The sequence below is a fragment of the Pleurodeles waltl genome, chromosome 6 (assembly GCF_031143425.1).
Source record: "Pleurodeles waltl isolate 20211129_DDA chromosome 6, aPleWal1.hap1.20221129, whole genome shotgun sequence".
In the NCBI taxonomy this organism is placed as follows: Eukaryota; Metazoa; Chordata; class Amphibia; order Caudata; family Salamandridae; genus Pleurodeles; species Pleurodeles waltl.
The window spans coordinates 487,661,423-487,673,200 of NC_090445.1; the positions used below are offsets into that span (position 1 = coordinate 487,661,423).

General features: G+C 42.5%; 1 protein-coding gene across 1 annotated transcript in view; it reads right to left on the reverse strand.

The window, feature by feature from the left end:
- LAMB3 (laminin subunit beta 3) overlaps positions 1–10,123 on the reverse strand; it is a 179,172-nt gene extending 169,049 nt beyond the window's left edge. The window contains exons 1-3 of the mRNA XM_069238627.1: positions 9,998–10,123; positions 7,688–7,752; positions 719–873 (exon numbers count right to left, since the gene is read on the reverse strand). Of these exons, the coding sequence (XP_069094728.1) occupies positions 719–873; positions 7,688–7,712 (180 nt within the window). The 5' untranslated portion in view covers positions 7,713–7,752; positions 9,998–10,123. The remainder of the gene's footprint in view (positions 1–718; positions 874–7,687; positions 7,753–9,997) is intronic.
- Between the last annotated feature and the right edge of the window lie 1,655 nt (positions 10,124–11,778).

Consider the following 11,778-nt stretch of genomic DNA (forward strand, 5'->3'; position numbering starts at 1 on the left):
TTCTATTGTGTTTCATACCCCTTACAGCATCGTGAAGCGCTCTGTTTTGCATCAGGACCCTCCCTGGCACCTTTTCGGAGTGCAAGGTTGAGACAGAGGTTTAGGTGTAGAATGACAACTACACAGTAAACATTGTGTGAGATATGTGTGGTTTACTGACATTCTATGGTGTGCCTTTGTCGCTAAGGTTAAGCACGACGTTTTATGAAATAGTGCCGAATACTGTGAGAAAAGGTACTTTGTAGACACAAAAGCCTAACAAATAAAGGGTTAATTAGAACTTAATAGTTAAGTATTAGGCAGGGAGAACACCTCTCAGAATCTGAGAAGCGGAATATTCCCTTGCTAAGGTAGAAGCGGATCTACTTGAATAAGTGAGTGAGTTTCTATTTTATACCTCTATCTTAGAATAGTCTCACCTATCTAGGAATGCATTGTTATACCAGACAAATAAATATTCACCGACTTGTCTATCTGCCTTCCTGCAGCCAGCCCACTTATCTTCTTCATTTTACAACTGGGATAATCTCCTCTATCACAGAAATGTTATAACATAGGCCAAGGGTCCAAAACTTTCTTCACCTCTTTCTCCTTCTTCTTCATAAGCTAGAGTACTGGGAATCCAGATAAGACTATAGTATGTGAAGGAGAACTGACAACTAAACAGACTTTTCTGAGCAGAAAGTGTGTGTTCCTTGTGAGAGTATTTTGCTCATACCTCAGCATAAGGGGTGCAAAACGTCTCAACCTTGTCCATTCCACAGGTTGAGGAGGCCCAAAGGTCACTGGCTCTTCCAATCAGAATGTCTCCGACCGGTGGGTAGCAGGCAGCCTGCAAACAGTCTCTTTGAGCATGGAGTAGGCATGGCAAAGCTAAAAACAAAATACATAAAAGTGCATTAGGAATGCTGAGTGGAGTGAAGTACGTTTCCAGATTATTTGAAGCACTACATAGCTCACAAGCAAACATACAGAAAAAACACAGTGTTGTATTTGAGCTATGGTTCTTTACGTAGCTCAAGGTTCCTACAAAGATAATGCGCAGCACTCACACTGACAATATGCCTGTCAGCCAATGTTGCCAAAGTGCTAGTAACAATTGCTCGATGGAGTCCTAAAACTACTATCGAAATTATAGGGAAGCATAAGCGATATTACAGGTCATTGGTTTAGAAGCAATGAAGTACCACATGTACCAAGCCAGGGATGCTCAAAGTGGTAAACAGCATCATTGGGCTGCTGTTTACTCGACTCATAACATTAAAAATAGGAAAAATAAACAGGTAAGCGTGTATTTAAATGTTAACTTAAGTTAAGGAAAGGAAGTAACTAGGGTGTCCTGCACCACTTAAATTTAGAAACATCTTAATTTTTGAAGACATCTTGCAGCACAAGTGTAAATGTATGAAAAGGTCTATTCAAAATTCAAAGAGCGTATTACATTACCATGCAGAACTATTTCACCGTAGCACATGAGATTACATCAGTGCATTTGAGTAGTCGTTTTTAAAGTGTCAGCTTTAAAGAAATGTTCACCCCCCAACCCTGACAACAACGCCAATAGTAAACTAAGAGGCAGGTCAGTTGTCATGTGCACTCATTGGGTAGCCTGGGTTCCTATTATATATGAATAACATTACAGTTAATTAAATTAAACACAGGAGAAGGTTTTGTATAACACGCATCCTGAAGTCATGTATTTCAAGATTCACATGTGTGATAATGGAGAAAAAGTGGAATAAAATAATTGCCTAGGATCACACAATTTGGTTGAGTGGAGAAGCTGGGATTAATCCCAAAGTTTAGGTTTCACATTTGACACATTTTATGTATCTTCTTCGCTTCCCCTACACATACCTTACCACCAATCCCCTCCAACCTCAACCACCATCTTGCTGGCATCAATGCAGCCCTCTGTCACATAACAGAAAAAATGTGTGGCTCCTGGGAAAATATGTTCAAGTACTCATGTTCTAAGCGTTTATTCATTTTCAAAGTATGCACTGCACAATTTGGCAGACTCCGCAATCCGAATATCTCTAATGGATTAGCAAATTGCTATTTCTAATTTGCAAGTCTTCATCTTCATGACTTGCAATGCAAAGAGGCATGTAAAGTGACACTGATATTCTTTATGACCTTGTGACTATTTTGTCTCTACTCTTGCAGTCCAGTAGTAATGTGTGATTACCAGCAGCCAACAGCAATCTTTGACCTTTCACAAGAATAGCTTCCACTGACATCAACTGACATATGAGAAGCAGATGTTGGTATATGCATGACTATTCAATATTACATCCAGGATACACCATTTTTAGGTAGTGTGTTTGCCGAGACCCTTGGATTTTACTAAAGTTCTATGGATAATACACTTACTTAAATAGACTTTCAGCCAACCTTCCTTATCCATTGGTCTGTTATTGTGTCAGTCACATTTTTCTTCTTCCAACTACAAAATACCTCATGGGGTAGTGGGACAGCCCACTTCAGCCATTGGCTAACTTCCCTGTGAGCCACGGCATTCTTCCTTTTTACAGGGAACACAGCCACACAAAAAGTAGTTCCCTTCTGTGTCAGGGCTACTATGGCAATATGTCATTTTTGAGACCAAAAAAATATTTTAGCTTTTAGCCATTTTCTTTGAAGTGATGAAGGTCTGGGAGCTACTTCAACAATAACGTTTTCCAAAAACTATGACAAAGCAAAACAAGCATTGACAAAGTCAAAAGGCTGGTAGCCAACACCTGACATATTAGCTTTGCCAGTTTTTGTATGTGGATTGAAGATCTGCTCTTATTTGCAGGCTTCTGTCCTAGAATTTGTAGCTTTTCAGGAGAATCTGAAGTTTGTATACCACTTCATGTATGTTAAAGAGGTGGGAATTCTGTGACGTCTTGCAAAAAATCACTGTATGCTGTGCAAGGCTTTTTTTAATACAAATGCTTGGATAGTAAAAGACATTTTGGGGGTGCAATGGCCTTCTCAAGTCCCTGGGCTTGGTGCACCTGCTGCACTACTGATAGTTACACCCCGACGTAAATGACATGCCTCCATATGAGTTGTAACCATGAAGTGATTGGATGGGAAAATAAATATTTAATCATTACAAAACCGCCCTCGTCAGTGTCATCCACACCCACAGAATGACCATTGTATCCTATGCTGATGACACCCAGTTCATACACTCACTCTCTGACAAGATGGCAAACACACAAACCAATTTCTCCACGTGCATTACTGAAGTTGAGAGATGGATGAAAGCCAACTGTCTCAAGCTTAACACAGATAAGATGAAAGTAGTCATCTTTGGCAAATCCACCTCACTCTTTGACTTCAGCTAGTAGTCTGCTAAACTTTGATCCACACCCATCCTGGTAACCCACACAAAGAACCTCAGAATAGTAATTGACAACCAACTCACTATGACCGGCCAAGCGAATACAGACTCTGTCTCCTGTTTCCACACACTCAAGATGCTCAAGACAATCTTTAAATGGCTCCCCAACAACACATGTAGAACCATCACCCTAGTCCTTCTCATCATCAACAAGTTGGACTATGGCACCACATTCTATGCAGGAATCAATGTTCAGCTGATCAGAAGATTCTAGACCAAACAAAACTCAATAGATAGGCTCAGCTTCAACCTCCCAACCCACACCTCCAAGAGCTGCTCTGGCTCAAAGTCTACAAACAAGCACTCTTCAAAATCCTCACGCACACACACAAAGCCTTACACAACATTGGCCTTATGTATTTCAACAACAACCTAAATTTCTACAAACCAACCACTCAGCTGGATACCTACTCACACACCCCGCATATGCAGAACCAGATTCAGTGGTTGTGTATTATCCTACCTCACTTCTAAAGCCTGGAATGACCTGCCCTTGTGCATCTGAGCACCCCTCCCAGTTCTTGAATTCCACAAGAAACTGAAGACCTGGCTCTTTACCTAGCCTCAGCCATGGCTAGGCCAATATAGCTTCTGCTTTAGTGCCAGGATTCCGGTGAGTTGTGCATTATTCAAGTACACAAAACATAACAGTACATCTATAGCAGTGGAATGGCTTTGCCTGGTCGCAGACACAAAATAATAGTTGTGCACTACCACTCATTCAAATACTACATCAGGCTTAAAGATTCTTGTCTTTCTCACCAGTGAGAATATAATACCAGTTATCAGATTCACCTTTAAAGTTGCTGACCATGGTGGAAGGATGAAAAACGGAGAGGTCATGATCGGTAAGTTGTGGCTAGACAGTACATTCTCTAACCTCCTGTCCAGGGAACTGGGCAGTCATTGCCTCGTATTGGAACCACAGTGGCTGATTAGAGACTAAGGTGCAAACTTTGTTGGAAAGGTCACTAGAAATTGAGCATTTTTCCATTTATGTAAACCTAGGACCCTCTCCTTAGTTACAGTGAAGTCGTATACTTTGTAACTTGATAAGGCACCAGTCAGCATGGAAACAACGGTGAGGCAGTATTTTCATTTAGAACTGCGCTGAATATGGTAGCACAAAAAAGACATATAATGGGCCTAGGCATTTCAACACTGGCTAATCAGCCAATACTTTCCACTTATCATTTATAGAAGGCATGACACATTGCAAACCCACCCAGAAACATGCCCTTCCCCCTAGTTTTATGATGGGCTATAAATGAATAACAGTTATTTAGGGCCAAATCTACATTGTTCCCAATTATTATCAATAGGCCTCAATTGGGTTGCCCAAAATAATCCACCTTACTACACCGTTCTCAGGAATAATCACTAACGGGCGTTTTAGAAATTAATTCCAGGGTTGATGAAATAACAGGTTTAAAATTTGGGGGAAATAACATCAGGAGCAGCACTTTAAAGGGGTGGGCTGGTGCGTGCAGGGGGGATTAATAAAAAAAAAACAAAAAAACAAAAAAACACTTTCCTTTCTCGCCACCACCACCGCGCCATTCCTAAGCTGCAGTTGCAGGCTACCAGCCTGCGCTGCGATCAATCCGAACGCTGCTGTCATGCTGTTGGCATTACAGCAGCGTTCGGATTGGTTGAAGTGACCAGCCAGGGTGTTTTCAGGCAGAGTGAAAGTCGCTGCCTGCTCTCTCCAATCCGGCAACACAGTGCTAGGTTGGAGAGAGCCCAGTGCACATATGTGTTTGGACGGGCCGAGCCAGCCGGCCAAACGTACATGTGCATTGAGGGGGGGTGCTGTGCACTCCCTCTCCATCAAAACTCGTGGCCCCACCCCCTTTACTATAAAACGATAATAAACATAGTTTATTATCTTTTTATAGTAAAAGGTTGGCAGCTGCTGCTGGTGGTGGTGGCGGGGCGACGCTCTTCCGCCGTAGTGGAGGAGCCGTGCCTGAATAACATGGGATAACCAGTGTTTCTGCACTGAATCTAGCATGTTTTTCCCCGGTGTATCACATGCAGATTTCAGTTGCTTTCAGCAGCTGAAATTTCAATGTGAAACATCACAACCTGTATTCTCGATGGGGTCAATAACTCAATTTTCCAACCCCCATCAGAATAATTAGTTAATTAATAGTGCTGAAGGGATAGGAAAGATGTTTCTCCTAAACACCTGCAGAGCTGATGCAGTGCTGCCATAGCTGACCCTCACCAAGTGCATGGTCCCACAAGTACTAATACAAACAAGGGAAATGCCCCTCTTATCCTCGGTTTGGTAGTAAAAGACATGTTTGGGGTGCAGTGGCCCTCCCTGGGCCTTTGTGCACCTGTTGCACTAGTAATAGCTATGTCCCAATGTAAGGGTCACGTCCCAATCTGGGTGTAGCCATAAAGAGATTGGATTCGAAAGGTAATGGCATTATGCTTTGTAGGAAGTGCTAAACTTTGTGCGCTTTGTTAGAAGTGGTAGCCAAGGTAGGCTTGCTTATGAGTGTTAACCTTAATAGGCTTAGTTAGGAGAGGTAACCATGTTTTTCTTCTTTGGTTGCCTGTGATAAGCAAGCTATGGTTCACAGGGAGCGTTAAGAATTTTCTTCTTAGTTATCAGATAGAGCCATGTTATGATTAATTAGGAATGGTAACCATGCTGTACTTGGTTCGGAGTGGTAGTCATGCTATGCTTAGTTAGGAGTAGTAACTATTTTATGGTTGGTTATGAGTACTACTCATGCTGCTCTAGGTAGGAGTGGTAAAAATGCTATGTCTGGTTAACATGCTGTACTTGGTTAGGAGAGGTAACTTTCCTATGCTTGGCTAGAAGTGGTAACGATGCTATGCTTGGTAAGGTATGCTAAATATGCGTTGCTTGCCTCCAGGTGATTGCACTGCTGTGATCACCTACTACTAATGACTATGCATTCATTGCATGGGATGGTGGACTTGCGATAATTGGTTTGTGTAGAAACCATGCTGTGGGTTTCTGGAGAGTTAACCCTTCTCTGATCAAAGAGGACTGACTCTCAGCATTGGTTGAAACTAGTATTCATGCGATGACTGGGTGTGCACCAGGTGAACTTTTGTTGCTTTGTGAAGATCAAACGGCTCTGAGGCCCTCCTGAACATCAGATATTTCCTCTATCATAGGGGAATTAGTGCATGAGCTGTTACACTGCTTCACTCCTGTTCAAATCAAAGAAAATCGAGCTGTACTCTTCTTCTGGATAATCACAGTGTGTCTAACAAGGTGGATAGTAACCAGAAAAGAAACTTACTGAAAAAATATACACAAATTGGTTCCTTTGTACCCTGCATCCTGGCTGGGCATATTTAAGGTCTACGGGAACACCTTTCTTTAAAGAAAAGCCTCCCTCTTGTCAAAATGGATGGTCTAAATAATAAATGTCCATCATCCACACATCTTAATACAGCATCAATTCCACACACATGCACAGAGTGGTTAACAGAGTTGAAAAGATTATGGGACTGAATGACATACCACTCACACATTACATTTAAAAAGTCTACGTGGGCCACAAGTGCCACCTTTAAGAAGTAGCGTGATACCACTCTAGCACATCACATCCCAGTCTGCCCCCTGAAAGGTCACAATGGAAACTTTAGTGTTCTGAAATAAAATAAAAAATCCAGGAGAGACTACAGTTCTTTGTGTCAGGACATGGGGCTGACAGTCTGCCAATTGCCCTTGGACCTACACATCTGATTGCTTCCCTTAAAATAAGGGGTTGCCCCAAATGTAATATCCTCCTGTCCTTTATATGTCATATAATTATGTGAAGCACTGCGAAGTTGTAAGTTGTGTTTATATAGCACTCACTATCCATGAAGATGCCTTGGAACTTAAATTTAAAGTAAAAATCCCACACCAATGTGCTCCTCACATAGCTAGGTTTGGCCATAATTTATTTTATTTACGAAATGATCTTGTTCAGCAACCATCATATTATTTTTCAACATAATGTATAGATATCCTGCACACAGAGTTATTGGCAGAAACTCACGAAAAATGTGGGTTGACCCTCACACAATCTCAAAGTTTAGTAGACCACGGTAGATGGGTGAAATTAAATAACTCAGCCTTTAGAAATAAGTAACAACTCTTAGCTGGGCTATTCGCAAGTGATGCTATCTAATAATAGTGAGACACTAAACTAGGAATAACGAACCAAGATGGAATGTAACGTAGAAGTTTGAATTCTGAAACACTCCCTTAGATGCCTGTTTAACACTTTCATCACAAATGATGTCACTTACCTAAAAGCATTATCCAGGTCCACATCTTTCAACTTCCTGCCACTGACAAGCGAGTTTTCGTTGGCCTGCGAAAAAAATGCTTACCATAAATGAAACTATTCATAGAACCTTTCAAATCTCTCACAGCCGTGATGCGAAAATCTTGAAGCCTAGGCTAGATATAGACCCTTTATACGGACCATTAAAAAATGAAGACCTCTTGATCTAATTTAATAATTCCCAGATTTGGTCAACTGGGCTCCTCATCTACTCTGTTAGCTGATTAGGGAATGCCTACCCTATGATGTTACTTATGCATTGTGTTTACATGTGTGTATTTTCTGGCACTGTAATTGTATATGTTTGCTTTCAATCTTGGTAACCTTGACAAATGCTTCTTCGCAATTTATATTTCCGTAAACACACCACTGTAAAAGTGTAACAATATGCACTATGTAAAGCACTTTTATCGTTCTATCTGCATTATGCAAATATGTCAATACATTGATTGTCCAGAAAACGGTTGGTTACTTTTGGCCTGCTTTTTAATCTGGATCTAGCCGTTCCCGATTTTTAGGTAGGTGAATACCACCAAACGCAGAGGGTTGTCAGTTGTGACTAACAGTGTGGCTTTGTTTCCGTCTCAGAGTAAACCGATGAATTTACTTCTGTCAGTAGCAGCGTGGGAAAGGAAAGGGAATATCCCATAAAATTATTGGCTGTTCAGGAGAAGGGGGGATATTTTCCCCATGAAGAAACAAAAAAGGTTAACGAAGCTAACGCACAAATCCAACAGTTTGCATGTGTAAAACTTTCCACCTGGAAAACCGGAATATTTGTAATTCTCCAGGATTTCCCACCAGTTACTGGGATGCGTTTACGTGATTTTAGGGCAATAGTTTTATGATACTGCTCATACAAATAGAAAAAATAAAATGAACTGCACTGCTTATGAGTGCATTGGGTGTTTTGAAGCTACAATATACAATTTTGACTAAGTTAGTTGAGAAAGAGAGACCACAACAAATACGCTCGATGAGTGCTGTCCAATCATTCTTCTTCCTTCCTCCAGAGGAGAGCAAAAGCAGCACAACCGACAGGAGTAAAGAAAATATAAGAGCAACTGGAATTCCGATTGTTCTACAAAACGTCCTCACCTCCTACTATAGTTTGAGATAATAGGAGCGACTATTCTGCTGACCACACACTCTGCACAACTTACTGGCAGCATTACTAAAGAGTAAACCAGTCCATAATAAGTAAACCTTTACTTGTTCAAGCCCTGCCCGGTCATATTATATGGTGCTCTCAGCAAATAGCAGCAGCACCAGCCTCACTTCCTATTGGCACCATAAAGCAATAACCTAATAAAATAACTGACTGAACATTTTAATGATTACTTTGAATAAACATACCTACACAAAGCATGAATTAGCATTGCATGTTATCTTGTATAGGATGATTAATGGGCCGAGTCCAACACTAGGACTCAGCAAAATATTATGACTACTTAAAAAATGACTTGACATGCTGTGTGAAAGGTTACTTTCTTACACTTCTGAACATTCAAACTTCAGTGGTGAAATGATCTAAATCCGTGCGACTTCCTCACTGGGGTCATTAGATTAAAATTAAAGGAGTAATACGAGCGATGTTGCAAGTCTTTTCAGCAGGAATAATCTCGCAGCACGATACAAGGGAGTGACGTCCCAAACCTTTGACCTTGAAGATGGGCCCTCCGCTGCACATTTTGTGTTATACAAGACTTCTTAAAAACTCGAGTTTGCAGCACGTCACTAACCTAGTGGCTGCACAAGAGTGGTGAACAGGAAACTAAAACATACTTGATTTCAAAAACTAGAAGTGACATTGGTAAAGACCCATTTGCTGTAAGCGTAGCCTTTCCTAGGTGACGTCCTGTCAGTTCCTCTACACTGCCCGATAAGGTGACCCACCCTTCTCCACAGATCGAGAAACTCCCATCAAACAGATTGCCAAACACACTGCCGCAGGACAAAACAATTATTTTCGTGGACAGAACACTAACTTAATTCTTAAGAAAGGCTCACAAACCGAGATGCTTATCACTGGACCTTCCAAATTAATGTTGTTAATTGATTATTATTAGTATGCATATTTAGCCACACACCGTCCTCAATAGCTCTTTGGCGCCAGTGCGTTGACGCGCCATGAAACATACATGCTATCGCAGGCGTGTCTGCCTGCACTAAGGCTGCACACAATGGAGCCACTGTGTTTCCTCCCACACGCTGCCTGCCAGGGCAGCTCAGCATGGCAGATGCACGCACTTTCAGGGTCTCCTGTACGTACCTGTTTCTGAAGCCCTGCTTCCACGGCCTCGGTCTCTTCCCAGCCCACCTGAAGTCTGTCTGCGAGCTCCTCCGGGCTTCGCTTTTTAAGCCAAGCCCCACCTGTGACAGTCAGGGTGAGTGTAATCGTGATAAAGGAGTGCGCCAGGAACTCGAGCAGACGGACCCACCCAACGAGGATCACTCACTGCCTACACCGTTTCCTAGGAACAAAAAAAAAACATCCCGCGGTGATATCATCGAGAAACTTTTTATAAACACGAAGAATTCAGCATCCCTCGCACCTGAAATCACAGGTAGTGCACGAATGACAACAGAAAAAAATCAGACTTCGAACCAAGGATAGACTGCATTATATCAAAGCCAGGAAGTCACCTTACAGAAGAAAAAGGTGTTGCCTTGAATAACGATTTATTGTTCTGTGTAAGAACTTATCTACAGGGAAAAGCATGCAATGCTCTTGCCATTGGTTGGCAATATAGAGCCCAGCTAGATATGGGTGGGCAGAGAAATCGGAGATTCATTCTGTACATTTTAGAGAAGACATGGCCATGGGACATGGGTAGACCTAATGTATCTTCCTCCCTACCTACCTTTAATAGTTAAAAAAACTATAGGATCAGTGGCGGCTCCTTTGCAATGGCGGAGCGTCGGCCCAATGGCTAAACCAGGAGCTGAAAGATAAAACAATATTTCTTTATCATTTTATCTTTCACAGCCAGCAGCATGTGAAGGGAGGGCTGGGGATGGGCCACAGGAGGTGGGAGGAGGAGAGAGTGCACCTATAGTGTGCATGTGTGTTTAGCCGGCCATCCCAGGCCAGCCAAACACACATGTGCACTTAAGTTTCTCCAGCCCGGCTGTTCAACACGGGCTGCAGAAACTGCACAGACCCCAGGGTTGTGTCTGAGTGGCAGTCCAAGCCGCACAGACCAATCCTGATGCTGCTTTCATGCTAGGTTAAGCATAAAAGCAATGCCAGGACTGCTCGGGAGCCTGTGCTCGTGTCCCAGTGAATGCTAGGACACTAGAACAGGATTGAGGCAGCAGGTGGCGGCGACTGAAAGAAGTACATTTTTTAAAATTATTATTTTTTATTCCCCCCCTGTCCACATCCCTCCCCCTGCATGCCCCTCACCTTGAGATTAGTGGCGTCCACCTCTGTAAAGGATTGGGATTGCATCTATACTTGTTTGAAAAAACTCCTCATCCACGCACACAAATCCCTCCACAACACCGGCCCAACCTACCTCAGTGAAAGAGTAAACTTCCACACTCCCACACGCAACTTCCGATCAGCTGACCTCGCCCTAGCCACAGTCCCCCTCATCCTGCACACCACCACAGGAGGCAGGTCTTTCTCCTACCTCACCCCCAAAACCTGGAACTCCCTTCCCACGACCTTCGCAAAACCAAAGACCTACTAGTCTTCAGAAAGAACCTCAAGACTTGGCTGTTTGACCAGTGACCTTCCCTGGCCCGCGCCCCCCCCCAGCGCCTTGAGACCCTCACGGGTGAGTGCCTCTACAAATTTCTTTGATTGATTGATTGATTGAACATGCCTAGAGATCACATCTGTGCAAGTATGGAAATCATCAGATGCAAGACTCATTGGAGGGGTCGATTATCCCCCCGTTTTAGCTTCAAATATTGATGTCCATGATTTACTATATTATTATGCCCTACAACATTGATCGGCAACTGCAACTTGCACCTTTTACCTCATTGGACAAAATAACATGTACCTGTAAATTCATACCACTAGTATGAATTCCTGCATGG